This window comes from Bradysia coprophila, unplaced genomic scaffold (genome assembly GCF_014529535.1).
Source record: "Bradysia coprophila strain Holo2 unplaced genomic scaffold, BU_Bcop_v1 contig_439, whole genome shotgun sequence".
Lineage (NCBI taxonomy): Eukaryota > Metazoa > Arthropoda > Insecta > Diptera > Sciaridae > Bradysia > Bradysia coprophila.
Genome location: NW_023503692.1, coordinates 537,839 through 563,950, shown reverse-complemented (window position 1 = coordinate 563,950; position 26,112 = coordinate 537,839). Strand labels below are relative to the sequence as shown.

General features: G+C 36.1%; 1 protein-coding gene across 1 annotated transcript in view; it reads left to right on the top strand.

Moving 5' to 3' along the window:
- Window positions 1-19,455, top strand: part of LOC119082469 (CD109 antigen-like) — a 49,178-nt gene extending 29,723 nt beyond the window's left edge. Inside the window, exons 20-26 of the mRNA XM_037191988.1 lie at window positions 5,270-5,564; window positions 5,619-5,977; window positions 6,039-6,489; window positions 6,551-6,637; window positions 6,699-6,754; window positions 15,796-15,800; window positions 19,445-19,455. Coding sequence (XP_037047883.1) covers window positions 5,270-5,564; window positions 5,619-5,977; window positions 6,039-6,489; window positions 6,551-6,637; window positions 6,699-6,718 — 1,212 coding nt within the window. The 3' untranslated portion in view covers window positions 6,719-6,754; window positions 15,796-15,800; window positions 19,445-19,455. The remainder of the gene's footprint in view (window positions 1-5,269; window positions 5,565-5,618; window positions 5,978-6,038; window positions 6,490-6,550; window positions 6,638-6,698; window positions 6,755-15,795; window positions 15,801-19,444) is intronic.
- The last annotated feature ends 6,657 nt before the right edge of the window (window positions 19,456-26,112 follow it).

The window sequence follows — 26,112 nt, the reverse complement described above, 5'->3', positions numbered from 1 at the left end:
GCCCCGAAACATGAAAACATAATTTACTTGGAAATTTACTTACTGACCTGGAAAGGGGCTGATTTTGACATTTAACAAAGGCAATTTTTTTTAACCAAGCGAGAATCTTGGGTGTCAAGAAGAGAGATCTTTCATTTTTTAAGTTGTTTCTCCATCTTTTAAGGAACCGTTCAAAAATTATCGCATTAACACGAAATCAGCAATAATTGAATCATTATTTTCACGAAATGAAGGTAAAGCGTTCACCACATCAACAAAACCTCGATTACTAAAACGTAGAGGATTGATGAACTTAAACTCGTCTAACAACCGGCAGCTGCTTTATCTTGATTTGAAGGAAAGTTTGATAAAAAAAAACCTTTTTAGATGAAGAAAAGCAAAGAATTTATTGATTATTTCTGACCACATCAAAAGCAGAAAGTCCTCCGAAGTCAAATTCTTTGATTTAAAGATTTTCGATTAGAAAATAGAAATTATTAGCAATTAACCGCGACCAAATACTTAGTTAATTTATTATTTCACTTTTCGTATCATTTGTATGGGAAAACACGATCAAAACATTGGCTGTGGATGTTTAAATTTGAAACCGACAGCAATGTTTTGATCTGTATCTTCCACACAGGTATATTTCCGAAATTTCCTCAACACTTTTAGCCGTTCACAAAAATATTTGGCTATTTGCAATGTTTAACGCACTTAAAAATCGCGAATAATGCACAAAGTTTAGCAGAAATTTTCTCACATCACAACCGAATCAAATTGACACAAGAATAATGAATGCGAGAACAATACTACGCGAACAGTGGTTCTGACATTTGAATTTTGGCTGCTCATTACCGTACCATTTAAAAATATGACCAGCAGCTTCAATTCCAATGCATCAAGATTTCACAATTTTACTTTAAATTTCAGAAATAAATATGAGGATATTGTGTGTATTTCAAGATACAATGTCAACAATTCTTGGGAAGGGTCAGCATCGCAAAAAATGTGTACATTTATGTTCTCGATTTTGTTAACTGCTCGTTTGAATTTTTTATGGTGCGAATGTGAGCACCCCGAATCAAAAGTGTCAGAATTTTATTGAATAAAAACTTTGCTGGACAACTAGCGCCACTGTTGTTCATTAAATTAAGTATTTTTGTCCCACAATTCAACCCAAAACTAGTCCCAAAACAGAAAACATGTTAGTTTTCACTTTTCAACGACTGTAAAAATACCTTTCGTTTGACGTATCACTTATAACTGTAGCTTTTAAATGTCCAGAGATATCATTGAAAAACCCTAATTCGCTTATGGGACCCCAGCTCGGGAGGGGTCGACCCAAAATCGTCCATCTTCGAACTTAGCCTTTGTTTTGAGACTACTAAACGGGGAAAAAAAAGAATTAAAAAAGTTGTGATTTACTCCAGCTAGAGGGGTCACAGACGGACGGACGGACGGACGGACATTTTTTAGCCCCGTACGAAGTACTGGGGGCTTATAAGATTAATATGCCGTTTGTAACATGTTTAATTGGAAGCATACGGTAAGGGCAAAGGATTTGTCTATGTTCATAGATAACGAATCCGCAACAAAAAAATGTCCGTCTGTCCGTCTGTCTGTGACCCCTCTAGCTTGAGTAAATCACAAACTTTTTTTCAAAATTCTTTTTTTTCCCGATTGGTATCGACAAAAGTAAGGTCAAGTTCGAAAATGGGTATGGTAGGGTCGGCCTTTCCAGAGCTAGGACCCTATAGGTGTTTTTCAGTCTTTCGACGATATCTACCGAAATACGCCCGCAATAGCTGCCTGTGATATATCAAATGAAAGGTATTGGCGAGTAGAACAAAGTTGCTGAACATCGTTTTTGGGTAAAATGCAACGCGGGCTTGTTGGGAGGGCTCAAAGGTCGTTACTCGGCCCTAAGTATTTTTTGCACATAAATCGAATAAATCTCATCCGATTTTGCTAGTTTTTGTTTCATTTGATAGATAATTGAATGCCGAATAGAACTATGGCAAAAAAAATCTCAAATTTGGGCCCTTGGACTAAGGCCACTACTCGGCCCTAAGTGTTTTTTGCACATAAATCGAGTAAATCTCATCCGATTTTGCTAGTTTTTGTTTCATTTGAGGGATAATTGAATGCCGAATAGAATGATGGCGAAAAAAGTTTCAAATTTTGTCTCTTGGACTAAGTCCGCTACTCGGCCCTAAGTGTTTTTTGCACGTAAATCGAGTAAATATCATTCGATTTTGCTAATTTTTGTTTTATTTGAGAGGTAATTGAATACCCAATGGAAAGTTGGCAAAAAATTTTGGGTTTCTAAAATAATATCGTAAATTGTTGGTTTTATTTGAGAGGTACTTCGTACGGGCTTTCGTAATTGCGCTATGCGCAATTTTAAAAATGAACACTTTCAGTAAATTTGACCATGCCCAACTTGACTTGCATTTTGGTAACAGACGCATGTATTAGGGTTCCGGGCGTATTACGGCTACGGACGTATTATGGTTACGGACGAAATAGGATTACGGGTCGTACGGGGCTAAGTCGCAGCAAACGCTCCGACTGTTCTGATGCCTTATTTTATTGCGGATTCGTCATCTATGAACATAGGCAAATGCTTTGTACCAGGGCCTATTTTTTAGAAAACGATTTCTAAAATTTTCTAAAAATTCTAAAATTTTCTAAAATTTTCTAGAAAATTCTAAAATTTTCTAAAATTTTCTAGAAATTCTAAAATTTTCTAGAATTTTCTAGAAATTCTAAAATTTTCTAGAATTTTCTAGAAATTCTAAAATTTTCTTGAATTTTCATGGACTGATAATTAATCTTAAATTACTCCCAAAAATATTATATTCAGCACAGCTGAACTTTGTTTTTGAGGCGGGACAAGTACAAATGTGTACTTACAACTAAAATGCATTAATATTCAGCTGAGTAAAGCATCAGTATCTTCTATCTTCTACATAGTACAGCACAACAGACAATAATACTGTTCAAAAGTACAATAGTACTGTTCCACAACAACGAAAAATATACTGCTATACTGTACAAATTCGGGACAAGTATGTACAATTGTTAACGTAGCAGTACAATGTACATCTTATATGCACTTAGTGAGGTATGTAAAATGTACATTTATGCGGAACATAATATTCAGCTGTCTTGTAAAATAATTTTTTTTTCCGTGATAGGTATGTACCAGTTCTTTTTGAAAATTTGTTTGACATGCTTTTGTTTTCCGTAGGGTCAAAAGTGGCTTATTACACAACTAGGTAAAACAAGAAATTTGCTTTAGGTTTCAAAAGCATGTAAAATCCATTACATAGCTCGGTATAAAAGTTTTATCTTGTTATATAAATAACAATTTTTTTGTTTTAACGTTCAAAATTTAATTAAATAGTCAGAAGCAGTCTTGATATGGTTTTACCACTATCACGCTCGTGCGTGAAGCAGTTAGCTTCAACCATGTCAACAAGTATTAACAGTTTCGATTGTATCAGCTGAAAAACAGCTGGAGCAAATTTCTGCTGAAATTTCTCTGCCTATCACTGTATTTTTAATAATTTTCTTTTTTCGCAACAAGTGACGAAAAGTAGGACCATCCGTTGCCTCTTTTGCGAAAAACGTTTTATACAACCGAGGGATAAATGCTTTTTTTAGGCACACGATGTGTATTGTCACACTCGACCTGCGGATAATCTACACATCTAGTTCCTAGAAAAGGATTTATCCCTCGGTTGTATAAATAACTATTTCGCATCTGTTTTACATCGGAACATCATCACTTGGATCGAATAATAAAGTTAATTAAAGAAAGTATCGGGTGATTTTTGAATAGATTGTGAACTCCTGAACAAAAAATGTGTTGTTATTCAACCTTCGTAAACATAATATGATGAAATTACTTTGCCGAATAATTCCCAACATTGATTAACGTGGCTTATGACCGATATTCAGTCACTACGAGGTTTACTTCTACTAATTTTATTACATGTTTCCAGTCAAACTTATTTCGTTCAGTAAAATGTTTTTCACGATTTCCGTCACTGGATTTTTCCGTTTGATTTTTGAGAGCAATTCAAATGCTGATTGCTTGTTCTACTGGTTTGTTGTGTTACGATTCGGATCACTTTCATAGTAGCTTTCCAAAAATGTTCCAATTTTTATCGTCAGACTAACATTTTTTAAGTATACTTAAATACTAGTAAATACTAGTTCAATTAAGGTTTAGTGATGTCGGGTGAACGAGTGTGATGGAAGCAACTGAAGATGGGCAGACCTATAGTGTCCTGTGACTGTGACCACCATCACACTCTGAGGTTGAAACAGCATCTCCGTTTCAAGTCAAATCAAATCACTAAACGTTAGCCTTGATAGGTAGCATGCAATCTCTGTTAGTTTGGAAGTTTTTGCCTTCTCCAATTTTATTTATTTCAGTTTTTAGGCATTTCAATGGCTGGAAACGACATGAAAGTTAAATTCAAGACTATGACCGTCGTTACCATTGCGTAGCACCCTTTCTATTCTGTTCGAGAATATGAAAGTGATTTTTAAGAATATTTCATTTAAGTATATAAGAAAAAGTCGTCCAAATTACAATAAATATAACGAGCAAAATATAATCCACGTTATTATCCATTTATTTTCAGACGTTTTCTCGAAATTTTCTTCAATATTCTAGAAATTTCTAAAATTTTCTAGAATTTTCTAAAATTTTCTAAAAATTCTAGAAATTTCTACATTTTTCTAAAACTTCTAGAAATTTCTAAAATTTTCTACAATTTTCTAAAAATTCTAAAATTTTCTATAATATTCTTAAAATTCTAGAAATTCTTTAAAATATTCTAAAAAATAGGCCCTGCTTTGTACTAACCGTCTGCTTCTAATTCGACATGTTACAAACGGCATATTAAACCTATAGGTTGATGCTATTTGCACATTGTGCAAATAGTCACTTTATAATACTTTGGCTATTTCTACACGGTGCAAATAGAAACTGTATTATGAAGAGACTATTTGCACCGTGTGCAAATAGCCAAAGTATTATAAAGAGACTATTTGCACCGTGTTCAAATAGCCAAAGTATTATAAAGTGACTATTTGCACCGTGTGCAGCGAGCCTTTTCCAAACCTATAAGCCCCCAGTACTTCGTACGGGGCTGAAAACCTTTGTGTTTCTCCATACAAAAAATATTTCCTGTTCTGTCTGGCTACGGTTCTGATTTCAGCCAGCTTTCTAGACTGAGAAGACGTTTTTGTTGTTGTTGTTTCAATGTAGGCTCTGGATGGCAGTTTCCCGGAAGTGGGTCGAGTTATCGATCAGAAGATGCAAGGGGGTTCTAGCAAGGGTGTAGCACTCACTGCCTTTGTAGTTACTGCATTTTTAGAGGATCAGACTAGGATCGCCACTTATCGTGACACTATCAGTAGAGCTCTGGAATACATTATTACGAACTTGGAAAGTGTCGATGACACATACTCCCTGGCAGTAGCAGCATATGCCACTCAACTGGCCAATGATCAAACTCGCACCGCCTTATTCCAGAAATTAGATGCTAGCGCTAAGATAAACGGTAAATTGTGACATAGAGGTCGAACATCTTCACTGAAGCCAGTGATTTTTGCAGGAGACCTTAAACATTGGGAAATGGCCGTACCGCAAGAGGAGACCAGAAATCCATGGCTTTCGCAGCCGAATTCAGTTAATGTTGAAATTACGGCATATGTCCTGCTGACATTGATCAACAATAATCAAATAACGGAAGGTCTTCCGGTTATGAGGTGGCTGTTGAGTCAGCAAAACGAAAATGGTGGCTTCCAATCGACTCAGGACACTGTTGTCGCCATAACAGCTCTGGCCAAATATGCGGAAAAAATACAGCTCCGTCAAGGCGCAGACGTTGCGATTGGCGTCTCATACAATAACGGCAGAGAGTCAACAATCAACATAAACAAAGCGAACAGTTTGGTACTGCATACGATAGAGGTACGTTCGTACATTCCATGATATACTCTGATCAGTTATCGAATGTCTAATACGTATACAGATTCCGTCCGGTGTACGATCCATTAACGTTCAAGCTACCGGAAGCGGCTCCGCTCTGTGTCAGCTGTCCTACAGATATAATCTGAATGAAACCGGAGCATGGCCTCGATTTGTGCTGGATCCAAAAGTGAACAGAAGCTCAAATTCAGACCATTTGCACTTAACCGTTTGCGCCAGCTTCATTCCGTCCGGTGATGTAACGGAATCGAACATGGCCGTAATGGAAGTTTCATTACCGAGTGGCGTTGTCGCCGATTTAGAAACGATACCGTCGCTACAGTCGTCCAGAGGAGTGAAGAAAGTTGAAACTAAAAATGGAGACACAATCGTCGTGGTATACATTGACAAATTGGGTACGGAAACACTTTGCTTCGCCATCGACGGATATAGAACGAGTAAAGTTGCCAATCAAAAGCCATCTCCGGTGATAATTTACGATTACTACGACACTTGTAAGTTACGCTCGATAAATTCGCATATCGTTTCGACGAATCTATCGTCCTTTGTTTTTAGCTAAGAAAGCGACAACGTTCTACCAAAGCTCCAAAATTGATTTATGCGAAATTTGCGACGACATTGCGTGCAGGAACGCATGTATGGGTGTGTAATGTCTGCTCACAGTATCTGCTTCATTACTTAAAAAAGAAATCTCTTTTCTTAGCTAAAACTGCCGCTTTATAATCCAACATTGACGTACAAATGAATACAAAATCTTCAGCACACGTAAATGTAGTTGCAGTACAATCTACCTGAATATATATAATTGTTGTAGCCAAATTCTTTTAATTTTTTTAAAATAAAATGCTGAAGAATGACCAGTGGTCATTGACCACTAAAGGTTGTGCCAATCGAAAAGAAAAAAAAACAGCCGTCAAAACAGTCAGAGCGTTTGCTGCGACTGAGCCACGACGGTGACAGCTCTTTGTTGAAAGACTCGAAGCATATTTTGACTAGTTATTTAACATGAAGTTAGTTGATTTTCAAAAATCTTTTTGTAGTGCCAAAATGTCATCAGTTCAAATTTGTTGTTTTTTTTCCGTCAGGTAAAGTTTGAAAAGTATTCGTATCTTGGAAAATATTGCTTAATCAATTCACTGAAAACAAATTGAAATACCTGGCTAAGCGCAGTTTAGTGTTTGTGTTAACTGTTGTGTCAGTTTTCTCACAATTATAACAATCTAACGGGATGGTTTCCTACTATGAAGAGTTCCGAAACCAATTCGTGTTAAATTGAAAAGTTTAAAGGTATCTTCACGGAGCGTTTGTGAAAAAGTACAGGTCAACATTATCGTTTGTTACAGTCGCATTGGCACTTAATTAAATTTAAGTTGGGACATCGCATAACCTTCTAAACAAGAACAGCTGCAAAGTGCACACGGAACATGTTGAAACCTTCAGAAAATGAAACACCGCCTGCAAATCAAGTCGGTTTTAATATACAAGGATTTTTATAACTTTCCCGTAAATTTGTGTATTTCTGTAAAACCATCCAAGAAATTATTGCTCACCATAGGGCAGAGACATATGAAATGTTCTGCAAGAAGGTTAGAAGTACTTTGTGTATCGATTTCACGTACGACACATTCACGATTGCTCAACATTTAACGTTGTAGAGTTGCTTTTAGTGTAACTTCAGTATCGGGGAACTATATTAACACCCAAAATTATTATCCTCCAATTCAGGCAAATACACAAAAAATATTATCGCTCAATTTTCTTTTGGGAAAACTTGGAAAATGAACGTTTTGTACTGGGGTGATAATATTATTAGGTGCAACACCTTTTTATATTATCCCCCAATTTTTCTCCATATATTTGTTCATGGGTGATAATATAAATAGGCGCAACACACAAAAATATTTGGGTGATAATATTTTTCCTGTTGTCATCTTTAAATATTATCACCCACGAACAAATGTATGGAAAAAAAATTGGGGGATAATATAAAAAGATGCAACACGGAATAATATTATTACTGAAGAGCAAATGTACGAATAATATTTCCAGTTGCTGTAAAATATGCACCATATGCAATTAGTTCAACCGAATGTGTATAGTTGATTGTGCATGGCCGTAGAGATATGCCCAGTCAGTTTGGTTGATTGTGCATCGTCGTAGATGTATGCACAGTCAGTTTAATTGATTGTGCATGTTCATATAGACTTGCACAGTGAGTCTAGCCTATTGAGCATGGCCGTATAGGTATGCACAGTCAGTGTAGTTGATTGTGCATGGTCATGGAGATTTGCACACTCAGTCTAGTTGATTGTGCATGGCCGTAGAGATCTGCTCAGTCTGTTTAATTGATTGTGCATGGTCATAGAGACTTGCACCGTCTGCCTTAGAGACATGCACACTCAGTCTGGTTGACTGTGTATGGCCGTAGAGGTATGCACAGTCAGTCAAGTTGATTGTGCATGGTCATAGAGACTTGCACAGTCAGTCTAGACTTTCTTCAAAATTTTCTGCAAAATAGGCCTTGGTGCATGGTTATGGAGATTTACACACTCAGTCTTGTAGATTGAGCGTGGCCGTAGAGGTATGCACGCACAGTCATTGTAGTTGATTATGAATGGTTATAGAGACTTGCACAGTCAGTCTAGCTGATTGTGTGTGGCCGTAGAGATATGCCCAGTCAGTTCGGTTGATTGTGCATGGCCGTGGAGATATGCCCAGTCAGTTCGGTTGATTGTGCATGGTCAGTAAAACTTGCACAGTCAGTCTAGTTGATTGTGCATGGTCGTAGAGGCATGCACAGTCAGTTTAGTTGATTGTGCATGTTTATATAGACTTGCACCGTCAGTCTAGCCCATTGTGTATGGCCGTATGGCTCATGCACAATCAACTACACTGACTGTACATACCTATACTACAATGACTGTGAGTGCATACCTCTACAGCCACGCACAATCAGCTAGACTGAGTGTGCAAGTCTATATGACCATGTACAATCAATTAAACAGACTGAGCATACCTCTACGGCCATGCACAATCAACTAGACTGAGTGTGCAAATCTCCATGACCATGCACAATCAACTACACTGACTGTGCATACCTATACGGCTATGCAAAATAGGCTAGACTCACTGTGCAAGTCTCTATGACCATGCACAATCAATTAAACAGACTGAGCAGATCTCTACGGCCATGCACAATCAACTAGACTGAGTGTGCAAATCTCCATGACCATGCACAATCAACTACACTGACTGTGCATACCTATACGGCCATGCTCAATAGGCTAGACTCACTGTGCAAGTCTATATGAACATGCACAATCAATTAAACTGACTGTGCATACATCTACGACGATGCACAATCAACCAAACTGACTGGGCATATCTCTACGGCCATGCACAATCAACTATACACATTCGGTTGAACTAATTGCATATGGTGCATATTTTACAGCAACTGGAAATATTATTCGTACATTTGCTCTTCAGTAATAATATTATTCCGTGCTGCATCTTTTTATATTATCCCCCAATTTTTTTTCCATACATTTGTTCGTGGGTGATAATATTTAAAGATGACAACAGGAAAAATATTATCACCCAAATTGGGTGATAATATTTTTGTGTGTTGCGCCTATTTATATTATCACCCACGAACAAATATATGGAGAAAAATTGGGGGATAATATAAAAAGGTGTTGCACCTAATAATATTATCACCCCAGTACAAAACGTTCATTTTCCAAGTTTTCCCAAAAGAAAATTGGGCGATAATATTTTTTGTGTATTTGCCTGAATTGGGGGATAATAATTTTGGGTGTTAATATAGTTCCCCTTCAGTATCATCTGGAAATTCCATTTCTTTAAAGTTTTTGCAAGATAAAAGGGGTGTGATCATTGTTTTTTAATCAGGTTGTACGAATGCGATAGTTTATTTGTATATAAACAAAGACTGGAATTTTCAGTTTTGAATTAATGCGATAGTTTAATAGATCTTCAAATTATTTTAGTTTATAAATTATACAACGAGTTATCATTAAATATGTCCGAATGTTTGCCAATTCGTTTTTTCTTAAGTCTGTCTTCGAGGGCCAGCTTGTGAATGTGATTGGACTTTGGCGGTAGCGTTTACACTTTTCCAGACAAAATGCTATTAATTTCGTTGCAAAACGTTAAGATGACTTGTACAACAGCCAAAGATTTAACCTTCCGATCGATTTCGTCGCTATGGCCGGAACAGCCTACGACGTGTATATTGACTGACATGAATAAATTTAATTTAATCATTTTTTTTTTGATATATTATTCAACTGCAGAACAGAAACGAATTTTTAGAAATATTGGGAAAAAATAGGGAAAATTGGAAAAATAGGGAAAATAGGGAAAATTGGGAAAATAGGGAAAATTTTCCTCAAAATAGTCCCTGGTTTTGTTGTATCGGTATTTTTTATGTTCAGTATTAGTCTGGCAGTGAATGAAATAGCGCGACATAAATGTTGTGAAATTGTACATTAATTCAGAATAATCTTTTAATATTCTAGGGTCTTCCAGTTGTCTACTTGAACAGTGTTCCAGGAACACTTTTGGTTTTGAACTCTCAGGTCCTTGGGTGGGAAAATGTACTCGTAACAACAATATTTCGGGTGGATGGATAGGCAATAAAACAGCATACATTGGATGCTGCTTGGTAGTTCATTACACTCGGAATCAATTTTGTGAACTGGCGAACTCACTCGTGTGGTTTTAAGCAACTCGCTTTGGAAACGGTTATTTTGACTCGTGTAGTTGCATACCTCGCCTTCGGCTAGGATATGCAAACTCTACACTTGTCAAAATAACCGTTTCCAAAGCTTATTACTTATAACCACACTTGTGAGTTCGGCTCGTTTCACAAAATTGATCCCTCATGTAATGAACTACCTCCGCAGCATCCAATGTAATCTACTATTCCCTCGCTCGTAATCTAAAACGCCATACTATACACGTGAAGGAATTTAATATCACGTATCACGATGAGTAAAAGTACCTCGGGCTGACGCCCTCGGATTCTTTTACTCATCTGAATACGAGATAGCCAGTAATGTACTATTGTTCTTAAATTCAATCATTCCAAAATTCATATAAAACAAAGCAATCTCTTTGTGATTGTTGCCAAAAATCGCCTTTTCACTTTTCGTTTCGCTACAACAATGGAACAAAATAAAGAAAATAACGAAAAGAAACCATTCATTTTGAAAATAGTAAGTACTTACACTCACGGAATTTTGAAAACCAACACATTTTCTGTTTTTGTGTTTTACTTGAGTTTCTGATTTCTTCATATAAAAATACATGCAAAATGCACTAACAAGAATAGACCGGCTAAAGCCTGGTGAGGTCTTTTTTCTTTTTTTGTAGGAGAGGCGGAAGAATAGCTTCATCAGTCGATATCCAGCTGTTGAAGAGTAAACATCTCCACTAACGTTTTACCAATTTGGAATTCAACTACCAGTTTGGTAGTCAACTACCATAAATTAAACTTTAAATAGGCGAGCAGTTCGAATATTTTTGTCAGTCGGTGCGTAGTTCTCGAATAAAAAACATCTCTCCCTCAAAAATTACGTTCAGTAGTCAATTATAACCTCGATACTCAGCTACCAACTACCGAATTTTTGAATTGCAGTGTCAACTCTGAGCTATCGGTTATCAGATAACAAATAATTATTATTTGCCTGGTGTTGATATGCTCACTGTAGCTTTGCAATGTTGAATGTCAATCCAGCTCGCAACTACCATAACTACCAAAGCTACCGACTACCAAATTTCCGATTTATACATAGCCGAGCATGTAGAATAATTTCGTCAGTCGGTGCGTAGTTCTCGAATAGTAAACATCTCTTCCCCAAAAATTACGTTTGGTAGTCAATTATAGCCTTGGTAGTCCAACTACCAAATTTTCGAATTGCAATGTTAACTGTGAGCTATCGGTGATCAGATAACAAATAATTATTTTTTGCCTGGTGTTGATATGCTCATGGTGGCTTTGCAATTTTGAATGTCAATCCAGCTCGCAACTACCAACTACCAAAGCTACCAACTACCAAATTTTCGATTTATAAATAGGCGAGCATGTAGAATAATTTCGTCAGTCGGTGCGTAGTTCTCGAATAGTAAACATCTCTTACCCAAAAATTACGTTTGGTAGTCAATTATAGCCTTGGTAGTCCAACTACCAACTACCAAATTTAAGAATTGCAATGTTAACTGTGAGCTATCGGTGATCAGATAACAAATAATTATTATTTGCCTGGTGTTGATATGCTCATGGTGGCTTTGCAATTTTGAATGTCAATCCACCTCGCAACTACCAACTACCAAAGCTACCAACTACTAAATTTCCGATTTATAAATAGCCGAGCATGTAGAATAATTTCGTCAGTCGGTGCGTAGTTCTCGAATAGTAAACATCTCTTACCCAAAAATTACGTTTGGTAGTCAATTATAGCCTTGGTAGTCCAACTACCAACTACCAAATTTTCGAATTGCAATGTTAACTGTGAGCTATCGGTGATCAGATAACAAAAAATTATTATTTGCCTGGTGTTGATATGCTCATGGTGTCTTTGCAATTTTGAATGTCAATCCAGCTCGAAACTACCAACTACCAAAAATACCAACTACCAACTGAGAGCTACCAAAACTACCAAATTTGTGGAACAGACAGACGGACAGACAGACAGACAAACCGGCCATAATAGGGTATTTTTTCTAGAAGAAACCAGTAAATCACGAAACAGAAAATGTGTCGATTTTCAAAATTCCGTGAGTGTAGTACAACTTAGCATTTAGAATAAAAATTGAATTTGTTAACGTGGATAGAATGCAATAATCTGTCTCATTCGGGAGGTATAGATAGGATATATATTTTACTATGATCGAAATAGTATCGTACAGTATCGTTAGCAGCGGAAATTATACCAAAAATTACTTATTGTCTTCTTATTTCTTGCTAAATTCTTTATTACGGCTATTTTTGAGTGTGAGGTCTGGTTAACGTTTTTAAGATAACTGAAGTCCCAATATTTGACCATTTTTTCAACCAGCAGGATCTTTTTTAAATTGAATAATGTTTTACTGTTAATAGAACAATGATGGCTCCTTTGTATAGTGCATGGGAATGCTAGTAAGGTACATTTCGTTTCATTAAAACGTACATATTTCAGAATGATTCCGACGATTCGGATTTTGAGGACTTTTCAAGAGAAACCCAAAATGACCAGGAGCAAGAGGATGAAGAAGAAGAGATTGAAGAGGAAGAGAATGAAGAAGAGGACAATAAAGCCGAGCACCAGGTTTTGGTGACAAACAGAAGATGCGGCTGAAAGTTAACTCATATTTGTAGAGTAAATGTAAACACGGAAAAAGGAAAATATTAAAGAATTATCGCTAAAACCTTTGAATTTCAGTCAGCAAATGAAAAACGAATCCTCTAAATTAGAAAAAAATATTTATTAACACGAATTTGACTAATTAAATTCGCCGGACATTTTTGTGCATATTTGATTAAACAAATATAAAGTGGAACAGTTTTTTATGGAATGAAATTTTGAATATGTTAGTCGACTTGTTAGCATCCAAGTCTTTGGTTGGTGGTAAACAATTTATATTCTGAACAGTGATAGACTTACGCAGTCGCAGTGTAGCGTTTTGTATAGTTTGGATCGTTAACTAAAATATTTAAAATGAGTGAGCATTCGCTGATGTTATGCAATGAAGACGAGTTTTTTGCAATGTTAGAGACACATGTTAGGTTTAAAACCCTAACCAAATAAGAAATATTTATCAGTTGAATGGTTATTGTAGTGCAGTGGCATTGAGTCGTTTTAGTGATAGCTCCATTCGTGACATTGAAATATTTATGCGCGAGACATTTACTGATTCTATGATGAAGCCTAACTCGTCCAAACGCGACTGTGTATTTGAGAACAATCAACGAAATTTTATAGTAGTTAGTGGCCAAAAAGTGTTGTTGACAGTCATGTCCGAATATTGTCGTCCACTGTATTCGCAACTAATTCATCCATCGTCAACACTCGTTGAACCATCAACTTCTCAGATTATTCCATCGACGTCGACATCACAAGTGCTTGCTATTGAACCGAATGAAAAAAGTCGCGATGCGTTGTTTCATTTAATTGGATCATACATTATTACAGTTTTCAACGATGCAAAAAAAATTACACCGACTGCCTGGTCTTGGCCAGCTCGTGAAGTGGCTGCTCAAAAATCTTAACGTTTTAAATGTAATTGCTTTGCCTGATTACAATTTTCATTGTTTTACACCTGAAAACCACGCCGAATTTTTAGACTGCATCGTGAAAGTCGACTTGAAACGTTTAACGGAACGTATTTGCGACTCACTTGCTGCATCCGTAAGGTACGATGGCTCTGTAGACGACAACCGAAATCACAATGTACATGTAAATGGTGCACACTGTGACAAGACATGGACATATCGACACATATTTTATTTCGAATGAAGGATTTAATTTCATTTTCATGCGGTGATGCATCTGGACAATTGACATCCGCTATTAACGTTAGTTAACATCATCCGTTCAGGCGACATATTTGAAGAAATCGAACCCATTTTTTATGGAGCGTCACTCATCGCACTAGCCAAAGATAATGGCGATATCAGACCAATCGCGATAGGCCTCGTGTGGCGCAGGCTAGCTGGTAAAATATGATGTTTTGCAGTAAAGGATACCGTAGAGCAATTATTAGCCCCTATATCGAATGGCTTTGGTGTTCGTGGTGGATCGGAAGCTATTGTACAAGCGGTGCGAGCTTTTGCCAAAGCAAATCACACAGCCCCAACGGCAATACTAAAATTTGACTTTTCAAATGCTTTCAACGAGATGTTCAGGAAATTTTTACTGAACGAGATCAGGACCACAGCGCCGTCCTTGTTCCCGATGTTGCAGCAAGCGTATCGACTGCCATCGAGTCTCCTTCGGTGATGCAATTATTTTATCAAAACGAGGCACTGAACAAGGCGACCCATGCGCACCGGCAGCTTTCAGTATAGCTCTGAGACCTCTAACACATTCGCTCAGGTCGAAATTGAATTCTTTGTTTTTGGATGACGGTACCATCGGAGACGTTTTCAATGTGCTATTAGAAGACATAAGAAGAGTCTTGGCATTTTCCACCGAATCAGGCTTGTCATTGAACCCGTCTAAATGTGAGGTTTATTTCGTTAACGCCCCGTCGGAAGCAAAGGAGAAAATGTTCAACGAACTTAACCAGTTACTGCCAGAAATTAAGGTGCTCGACAACAGCTCGTTTAGGCTACTTGGTGCTCCCATTATGGAGGATGGTATAAGCGAATCGCTGTCAAAAGGTTTAGACACGGTAAAGATTTTGTGTAAACGCCTTCCAATGTTAGATATCCACCCGGCCCGCAGACTGCTACGAAGCTCGTTGTCGTCTCCAAGGTTCCAGTATTTACTTCGTACCGCGCCAACATTTTTTCACGCAACCGAATTGACAGAAATTGATGAATTCTATCGGCACACTTTGGAAGAGATAACAAACAACAAAATCAGTGACCCCTCTTGGATTCAAGGTTCTCTTCCTATGGCATTTTCAGGCTTAGGTATCAGACGCACAGTGGACCTGGCCCAACCAGCGTATTTCTCTTCGGTATTCCAGTCAGAAGATTTATCAAACCGAATACTGGCCCGGTCAGAATTAAAAATCATCGACTCCGAGTTCGCCTCATCGATTGAAGTCTATCCCGACAAACTTATCCCACCAGATGCTGTGTCGAAACGTAGCCAAAGCCATTGGGATAACTTACGATCAATGGCGTCGTTTGACGAGCTATTATCATCAAGTGGACCAACAGACCGTGCAAGACTGCTTTCGTCATCATCTCAAACATCTTCTAAGTGGCTACAAGTAGTCCCGTCACACCAGTTAGGTCTACTGCTGGATAACGAATCGGCCAGAGTTGCCGTAGCCTTGCGCTTGGGAAACAACGTTAGCGAGCCTCACCTTTGTATTTGTGGAGAAATGGCGGATCCCAAGGGATACCATGCGATGTCCTGCAATAAAACCATTGGGAAATACAATTGTCACGCAGAAGTCAACAAAAAATTTTCGATGGCATTCAGCTCAGCTGGGGTCCCGAATAGACTTGAACCATATGGACTATCGCGTCGGGACGGGAAGCGTCCGGACGGAATAACTAGTTATCCATGGAGTAGAGGGAGACTTCTGATTTGGGACGCGACGGTAGTGAACACAATGGCCGCTAAATACTTACGGTCAACTTCTTTAACCAGTGGAGCAGCAGCCGACGAAGCGGAACGACATAAACACAATTTGCTCGCTTTCGAAACATTCGGCGCAATTGGACCAGAAACATTAATTTTTTTGAAGAAGCTTGGTAAACGTATGAAAGAGCAGACTGGAGAGAAGCGCTCTCTAGATTATTTGCTACAACGAATTTCGATAGCTATACAACGGCGTAACTCAGTCAGTGTCCGAGATACATTTAATTATGGACATGACTTTAATGTTTTCAATTAAAATGCTTATGTGATATTAATGCGATGTAAACAATGCAATATTTTCAATAAAAAAAAAGAAACAGAAACATGTTCAAAACAAAAAAAAATGAAGAGTTAATTTTGTGTTTGTAGAACACGATTTCAGACAATAGAGAGATTTTTTTAATGTTAAATGCCACACACTACCGCTAAATCCTTACGGTAATGACAAATGCCGACGATAAAGGCAACATTAATGAGTTAGTCGACGCCATGTTGCTTTTAAGTTTTACATCTCTGAAAATATCAGCAATCGCTGTTTGAAATTTAAAAATTAATTCATTGCCATAATTCTAAGGTCCATTAATATGAGCTTCGTCCTTTATTTGCAAGAAATTTACAATAATTAAAAATTTATTTATGAAATATGGATATATGGTCGGCCATTTTGATGTAAGATTAAAGAATTCAAATGCAGTGCAATATGGAATAGAATTAATTCGAATTGGAATCAAAAATGGCCGACCATGTATTTCATAAATTAATTTTTCAAAAACACCTTCATTGTATGGCCGAGTAGCCGGATATGAGCTCACTTCAAGAGACCCAGCTCACGCTCTGGTGAATCGAATTTCATAAAATGTTTTTCCCCTGATTGGTACAGTCAATACCTATCTAATAAAGCACAACAGTCGAAATGCGTTCAAATTTGGCCGACCTACAAGCAAAAACTGCTCGCGTCCTGTACCTGGTTCACACCAAGAGATCTAACTCACGAGTCGGTCCTCTGATTTTCATTAACTTTTTTTTTGTCGATCGGTATTCTATTGTTTTATTTGACGTAACACCTACTAACATGCCGTTTTAATGTCCTGAGATATTTTCGCTAAACCGTAAAGCTCTTCTTGGGCCCCAGCTCGGGAGGGGTCGAACCAAAATCGCCCATCTTCGAACTTAGTCTGTCTTTTGACACTACTAAACGAAAAAAAAAAAGATTTTCAAAATCGGATGCGTTTTACTCAAGTTGGAGAACGGAGAGACGGACGGACAATTATTTTGACAAGGGTAGAGTTTCAAAGTCAAAATAACAGTTTTCAAACCGATTCGCTAAAAACGCAAAGACGCATAAACATCAGTTGTCTCTAGGTGCTATAACAATAATTGTAACAATATAGTTGTAATATAGTCCTACGATAATTAATCAATCAACTAGGATGACGACAAAAAGCATAGCTAACGCCGACCCGTACGAAACACCTATTCGTATCAAAAGCCTTTAACGTGGAACTTTTCATTTCTCTTACTTCATTTTCTTCTCTACTGAAAAGTTATTCGCCCTTTAAAATCACTTACATTATCCTATCTTTGCCTTGTTATCATCAACAAATAAATTGCCGGAGGCAGTATAGACAGCCCCGTACGAAGTCAAATTTCATAAATTCTTATTTAAACAGCTATATACCACTAAAACAAATACAGAATTTCAAAATATCATGCCTGCACGTTAGTAAGCAGGCGTGACGCAAGTCCACACTACAAAAAAAAAAATTGAGGGACTAAGGAACATATCATGCCTGCACGTTAGTAAGCAGGCGTGACGCAAGTCCACAATTTCTTTTGAAGACGCTAAACATGCATTCGACGCCATTCTACATATTCACAACATTCCTGCGGTGGAAGGTGGTCTGTCTAATACCCAGAAAACCACAGCTTTAAGGGAAAAGTTTTTGAGGCAAATTTGGAAAATATTTTGATATCTTTTCAATAAACTAGCCTGTTCGAATGGTCATACCTCATAGTTGCGTCATCCATAGGACACAAACACATTACTTGTGGCCAAAAAATGTTTTTATACCTCTTGCGTTTGCATCAAAAAACAAATTTGGTTTTTAGTATTGAAATTTTTGAGTAGAGTGTATATGTACCACATTCATGCATCGAAAGCAAACTTTTGTCAATTCAACCCATGCATGTTGGATACCATTAGAAAGGTATGAGAGTGTAGATTATGGGCAACCATTATTTCTGCCCTTCAGTTTCTTTTGAAGAGCCCAAACACCCTTCAAAGTTCACCGATATTTGTCGAAAATCCAATTAGAATTTTTTTGTATATATGAGACCAAAAACGAATTTATTCCCTCTTTTCCCATTAATACATGACATAAGCTTTCCAACGATACCCCACTTGCCCATGGCGGCTTCTCCGTTTGGGGGCAATTTTTGTAAGAAAAGCACTATTTTACGAAATTGGTAGACCTCACATCAGCTTACAAAGTGTGATATAGTTACATATATGTTACATACCAAGGATCAAAAAGGTGTGTTTTAGACCCAGGTGGTGAAAACGTCCAGGGATGGAGCGACGCGAAGCGGAGCGGAGGCTAAGGACGTTTTCACCACCGTGGTCTAAAACACACCTTTTTGATCCGTGGTTTGTATACTATTTTTCTTCCTGGAGTACCAAAGTCACATTCCGAACAAAACATAACAACAAAACTGAACAACATACCGGTGCAAAAGCATTCCATATTAATGCCGAAAGTAATCCGTATGAATGCCTAAAGAAGTCCGTTCCGTGTGCATGTATTCTCACAAATGTCGAAAAATAAGCAATCTGTAGGAATGCCGAAAGACATCCGAATGAATGCCGAAAGCAGTCCGTATGAATGCTGAAAGCAATCCTTATGAATGCATTGTCACAAAACACTAAAAACATTACATTCGCGTACATACAACAACTTGACACATTTGGGAAAGAATAAAGATAGGATTGAAAATGACATAAGCGGGAATGAAAATTGAGAGAAAATAGTAGGGGAGAATGTTGCTCTTTCGGTATTAAATTTGGTGAGTGAATGTGACGGTTTTGGTATGTAATGTAATTGTCTACATTTAGGCAATTACATTATACAGTACACAGTTATTATATGCATGTAGAGAGAGTGGGGAGACTGTACTTTTAATTTATTAATTGTCTTGAATAAAATTAGTCTTTGGCAAACCACTAAAGAGTTCGGTTGTTTTACTTAATATGGCGACCGAGTACAGAAGTTCGATAACACGAATAATAAAAGTGATCAAATAACTAAAGTTCAGTTCAGAAAAAAAAAAATTTCAATTAATTATTGACTTTAAAAAATAAAATGGGAACGACAGATTCAAAACCACAAAACACCGATGCTAGCGGTGATTTTTCAAACGCGAATTCTAATAGCATAACAATAAATGAGACATTAGAAAGTCATTCGTCAACAGTTATAGGTATCTTAATAATTGTCGCAGTTATTTTAGTAGTTAACTTACTAATAAAATTATACGTAATGAACAAAAAGAACATACAAAGAAAAGAAAGAGCCAAGAGTAGAATCAACTTATCAAGTGTTTGATGTACGAATAACGAAAAAAAAAAAGAGTGCAGTTGTTGTGAAACAAAGAGAAAATCAATTTATGAGAAACTTGAACCAAAGTGTCATAAAGTATAACAAAAATTTTCAATATTTTCTATTTTTTTTGAACTAAAAACAATTTAACAAAAATATATACACTGAAAATAAGAATTAAGAAAGCCGTTTGGAACAATTATTTGTGAAAGACAGTGAACAGAGTATGTCATGGAACAAGAGTACTAAGCAAGCCGTTTGGAACAATTCTTTGTGAAAGACAGTGAACAGAGTACGTCATGGAAACCGAATCAAATAGCAACGTGTTAAAAGAAATACAAGAATGCATGATTTCCATCGTCATCTACACTTTAGCATTCTTTTTTATAGCTGCTGTACTGGTGGTAATAGTCAATATCATTACAAAGAAAAATAAAAATACAAATTGACTATAGTTGGTGAGTTACACTTAAACATTTTTTTTAATTGATCGAAGGAAAATTTTTATATAAAATATTTACTCGCCATATTTCGCGAAATTTCAATCAGTTCAAAAACGTAACAGTTCACATAGTAGAAATATATTGCAAGTTATTCAGCTACAAGTTAATTATGAAAAATATTTTGCCAACGTGACAAGAAAGAAAAAAAAAATAATATAAAATGTTTGTTAATTCCAAAGAAAATAAATTTTTGTGTCAACTCAGTGAAAATAAAATAAAACAATTTAAAATGAATGTCCGTTGCATATTGCTGAGGTAAAGAATTCTTTTAAATTTAAAATTTTTAATAAATGAATTAATTGAAAGTTATCAAATATTTTGTCAATTACACAAATATTCTGTCAATTTAGTAAAAATAAAAAAAAATAAAATAAAAAAAAAAAAAAAAAAAAGAAAATAAAACAAAGAAAAAGAACATATCCAATTTAAAATGAATTTCAGTTAATTTTTGATGACGTTGTGAATTCTTTTAATAAATAAATTAATCGAAAGTTATTAAATATTTTGTCAATTAAACAAATATTTTGTCAATTTGGTAAGAAGAGAAAAAAAAAAAAACCCAAGTAAAATAAAATAAACAATTTGAAATGAGTTTCCGCCGAATTTTGATGAGTCTGATAATTCTTTTGTAAATTTTATTTCGGGATTAAATATTGAATATGGAACTTTTTATTGATTTTAATGGATGACTTAATAAAATTTTACAGATTATTGAAAGAAGATTTCTTAAGAGCAACGAAAAGAATATTAAAAGAGGAAGTACCAAAACAAGAAACAACGTTAGAAGACGCTAGGATTGACATTATCACTACATTTAACAAAATAGTTCAATTCTATATTGACCATTGGAACAAGTTTTCCGAAAAAGACCAAGATACGTTGCTTGAGAAATTTGAGACTAATAAAAACAAGTTGATAGATTGCTTTAAAGTGTTGAATGTAATTGCTGATCCAAATACAATTACATACAATCAATTACTAGTAGAGTCGGAGCTCAAAAGGCAAATTAATTCTAATCCCAATTCAAGATCTGATCCAAATCAAACTAACGAGTCTGGACCAGATTACAGTCACAAGATGTCTGCCGAAGAAACTTTTCTCAAATTATGTGGGTCTACCATAAACAAACCTTACGATGGAGATCCATTGTCACTTAACAGCTTTGTGGACTCTCTGAATTTGTTGAACAAAATGGCAAAGTCTGATGCTTTGAAGGAGATCTTGATTGAATTTGCGCTTACTAAATTGATAGGAACTGTTCGAGATGGAATAGTGGGTACACCGGGAACTGTGAATGAAATTATAGACGCAGTGAAAGCAGTAGTTAAACCAGAGAGCTCAAAAGTAGTTGAAGGAAAATTTCATGCATTGAGATTAGATCGTACGCCTGTACAAAACTTTTGTGACAAATCTAATGAATTAGCAGAACGTTTTCGCAGAGCACTCATTTTAGAGGGAATACCCCCAGAAAGAGCTGAAATTATGACTGTTGATAAAACAGTAGAAGTCTGCCGCTTGAACGCTAAATCCGATTTGATTAAGTCAGTGTTAGCATCTACTCCGTTTACCGATCATAAGGAGGTTGTTTCTAAGTTTATTTGTGAAATAAGTTCTCAACGACAAGAGAAACAAGTTCTTTCATACAGGGCTCAACGAGGAAATCCTAATAATTATAGAGGCCGTGGTAGAAATCGAGGTAATGGATATTCTCGAGGTAACAATCGTGGCGATCAAGTAAATTCTCAGACGTTCTACAATTCGAACAGGAATGACAATTCTAATAATAACTATTACCGGAGAAATAATAGATATAATGGTAGAAGTAGAGGCACCTCTAATAGAGGGTACCGCTCTAACAATTTTAATAATTCTAGTTATCCTGTCAGATATTTGGGAAACGAGGAAGCCCCCCAATGGGGACTGGGGGGGGGGGGGGAAAGCCAGGAAATAGTCCCTCAACGACTGGCAATAACAAATTGAAAACAGTGTATTCTCTTAATTCAAATTTTTCCGATTTCGTCATCTTATTTTCTAAATTAAATTACGAAGGCTCCACAATGTTAGTTGATACTCAAGCCGGAATTTCTCTTATAAAAATTTCTTCGATAAAAAATTATTTTAACGTGGCTAAGCGTATGAATGTAAATGATATAATCAGCATTAAAGGATTTACTAATGAAATAATATCATCCTTAGGAACGATATGCGTTGATTTTTATGTTGATAACGAAATTGTGCCAGCATTACTCCATGTAGTGCCAGATGATTTCGACATCCCTTCAGATGGGATTATTGGGAAGGATTTCCTTCATTTTTACAAATGTAGCATTGACCTGAATAAGATGACTCTTAATATTAATTTGAATGGCTACATTCTACCAATTCCACTACTGGAAGGCCCTGAAGATGATGTGATGGTTTTACCAGCGCGTAGTGAAGTAGTTCGTTCAATTAAATTATCTTCTGTAGGAGATGTACTGGTATTAGACCAAGAAATTGAAGAGGGTGTTTTGGTACCACGAACAATTGTATCATCATCAAATCCTTTAATACGGATACTGAACGTTAACACCTCCTACAGAGCAGTTAAAAAAAGTAGTTTCATTGAAACAGAGCCGCTTTCTAAATACGACATAGTCGATCTAAAACAAGCCAGCTCAAAAGAAAACAGAAAAACACAACTTTTTGAAAAACTCAGAAAGAATACAAACCCCTTATATAGGTCGAAAATGCAAAAACTGTGGGACAAATATCCTGACATTTTCACTTTAGATTCTGATAAACTGACAGTTAACAATTTTTACAAGCAAGAATTAAGAGTTGTTGATACAGAACCAGTTTATATAAAAAATTATAGGTTACCACACTCACAGAAAGAAGAAATAAATAAGCAGATCAAAAAATTTCTAGATAGCAATCTCATTGAACCTAGCCGTTCAAATTATAATAGTCCCATAATACTTGTCCCTAAGCCACCTCTCAATGGTGAGAAGAGATGGAGGCTCTGTGTTGATTACCGCATGGTTAATAAAAAACTTATTGCGGATAAATTTCCATTGCCTAGGATAGAAGACATCCTTGATAATTTGGGCCGTGCAAAGTTCTTTTCAATTTTAGACCTCTACGGAGGATTCCATCAAGTTCCTTTGGAGGAAACTTCAAGAGACATAACGTCATTTAGCACGGATAATGGGTCATACCGGTGGAAAGTTCTACCCTTCGGGCTGAACGTATCTCCAAATTCATTCAGTAGAATGATGTCTCTAGCATTCTCAGGAGTGTCACCATTGCAATGGTTCCTCTATATTGATGACATAGTAGTAGTCGGATGCTCAGAAAAGCACCACATGAAGAACCTCGAGTCAGCTTTTCAAGTTTGTGAAAAATACAACCTAAAACTGCATCCTGATAAATGTAAATTTTTTAAAACTGAAGTAACTTATTTGGGTCACATGTGCACTGATCATGGGATATATCCTGACCCGTCCAAAACCGAGGCAGTTCAGAAATATCCAGCCCCACAAGACAAAGATGCTGCACTGGCAAAACCCTTGAATAACCTGGGACGGAAACGTACAGATTTCCATTGGACCAAAGAGTGTCAGGTTTCCTTTGATGAACTTAAGCAATGTTTATTGAATCCACCAATATTACAATATCCTGATTTTATGAAAGAATTCACATTGACAGTAGACGCCTCTAAATATGCAGTTGGTGCCGTATTAAGTCAGGAACATGAAGGACATGATTTACCTGTGTCCTTTGCGTCTCGAAGCTTTACCCAAGGTGAAATGAATAAGGCGAACATAGAAAAAGAATTAGCCGCAATTCATTTCGGAATTACCCATTATCGCCCCTATCTGTATGGATATCATTTCCATGTTAAAAGCGATCACAAGCCCCTGACGTATTTATTCTCGTTGAGAAATCCATCCTCTAAACTGACTCGTATAAGACTCGATTTGGAAGAATATAATTTCTCAATCGGACACATAAAAGGAAAAGACAACGTGGTAGCGGACGCGTTATCACGTATCACGATAGAAGAACTCAAACTGGTATCAGAACACTCTACTCAAGTAAATGTCATGACAAGAGCAATGAAAAGAAATATGAACAATGACAAAATTGAAAATGAAAAATCTAGAAGCCATGAAATTAATGAAAGTGAACTTAACTTACACGTATATGATGGCATTAACGATCGTAATAAACCATTGATAAAATTCGATATTAACGAAAATAAATTACAAATTTTTGAAAAAGGAAGAAAATAATTGAAATAAATAGAAATGATATGGATCGACTAATAGCCATCCACTTTGAAAATAAAATACCTAGAAATATTGACAAATGTACAATACTTAAACTATTGTTGCGCAAAGTAGATGAGTTAGCCAATGACAAAAATGTGACACATGTGCAAATCCTTAACAATGACAAAATATTTCAATCATTTGGAATAGTTAATTTTAAAAATATTTGTAATGAAACGTTGAATAAATTGAAAATAATTGTAGTAAAACAACCAAAAATAATTAATTCGGAGGACGAAAAGAAAAAATTGATAAGTGAATACCATGATCATCCTATTTTTGGAGGTCATTCAGGCCAGAGACGCATGTACGCGAAATTGAGAATTAATTATTTTTGGAAAGGTATGAGAAAAGACATAGCTAAATATGTAAATAATTGCAGTAAATGTAAAATGAATAAACCTAAAAGAAAAAACGTTGAGCCATTAGTGTTAACAGATACTCCTCAAACATCTTTCGACACCGTTATTGTTGATACAGCAGGACCATTTAAGTTGACTCCGAATGGAAACAAATACATTGTTACTCTCATATGCGATTTGACGAAATATCTTATCGCTATTCCTATTAAAAATGAAGAGGCAGAGACAGTGGCACGTGCCATATTCGACAACTGTATACTTATTTATGGTCCTATGTCTAAAATATTGTCGGATAAGGGTACTGAATATTTAAATGAATTGTCCCGAGAATTATATAAATTGCTAAGTGTTGAATATCGTCAATCAACAGCTTACCACCACGAAACGGTAGGATCTATAGAAAGAAGCCATAGGGTCCTAAACGAGTATTTGAGGTCATATGTGAACGAGGAATTGGATGATTGGGATGATTATTTAAGATACTTCACATACTGTTACAACATCACTCCTCATACTAGTTTAGATATGCGATACTCACCATTCGAATTAGTCTTCGCAAAGTCACCAAAATCATACGACTTTCTCTTAAATCATAAGATAGATCCAGTTTACAATTTTGACAATTATGCAATTCAAGTAAAATTTCAATTACAAAGAATGCACAAGATGGCTCAACATTTTTTGAAATTGAACAAAGAAAGAAGTAAAGTTAGATATGATGAAAAAGTTCATCAATTAGATTTTAAGATAAATGATAAGGTATTAGTAAAAAATCATGATAAGCATAAGTTAGAACCAGTATATTCTGGACCATTTACACTTAAAGAAGTTAAAACATCTAATGTAGTCTTGGTCAATGACAAAGGAAATGAACAGGAGGTTCATAAAAATAGGCTAGTTAAATATTGTCAGAGTTAAATAAGATAATTATTTCAATTAAATTACTTTATATATTATTTTGATAATACTTTATTAATTATGTTTTAATTCTTAAAAAGCAATTCTTACAAAAAGACAA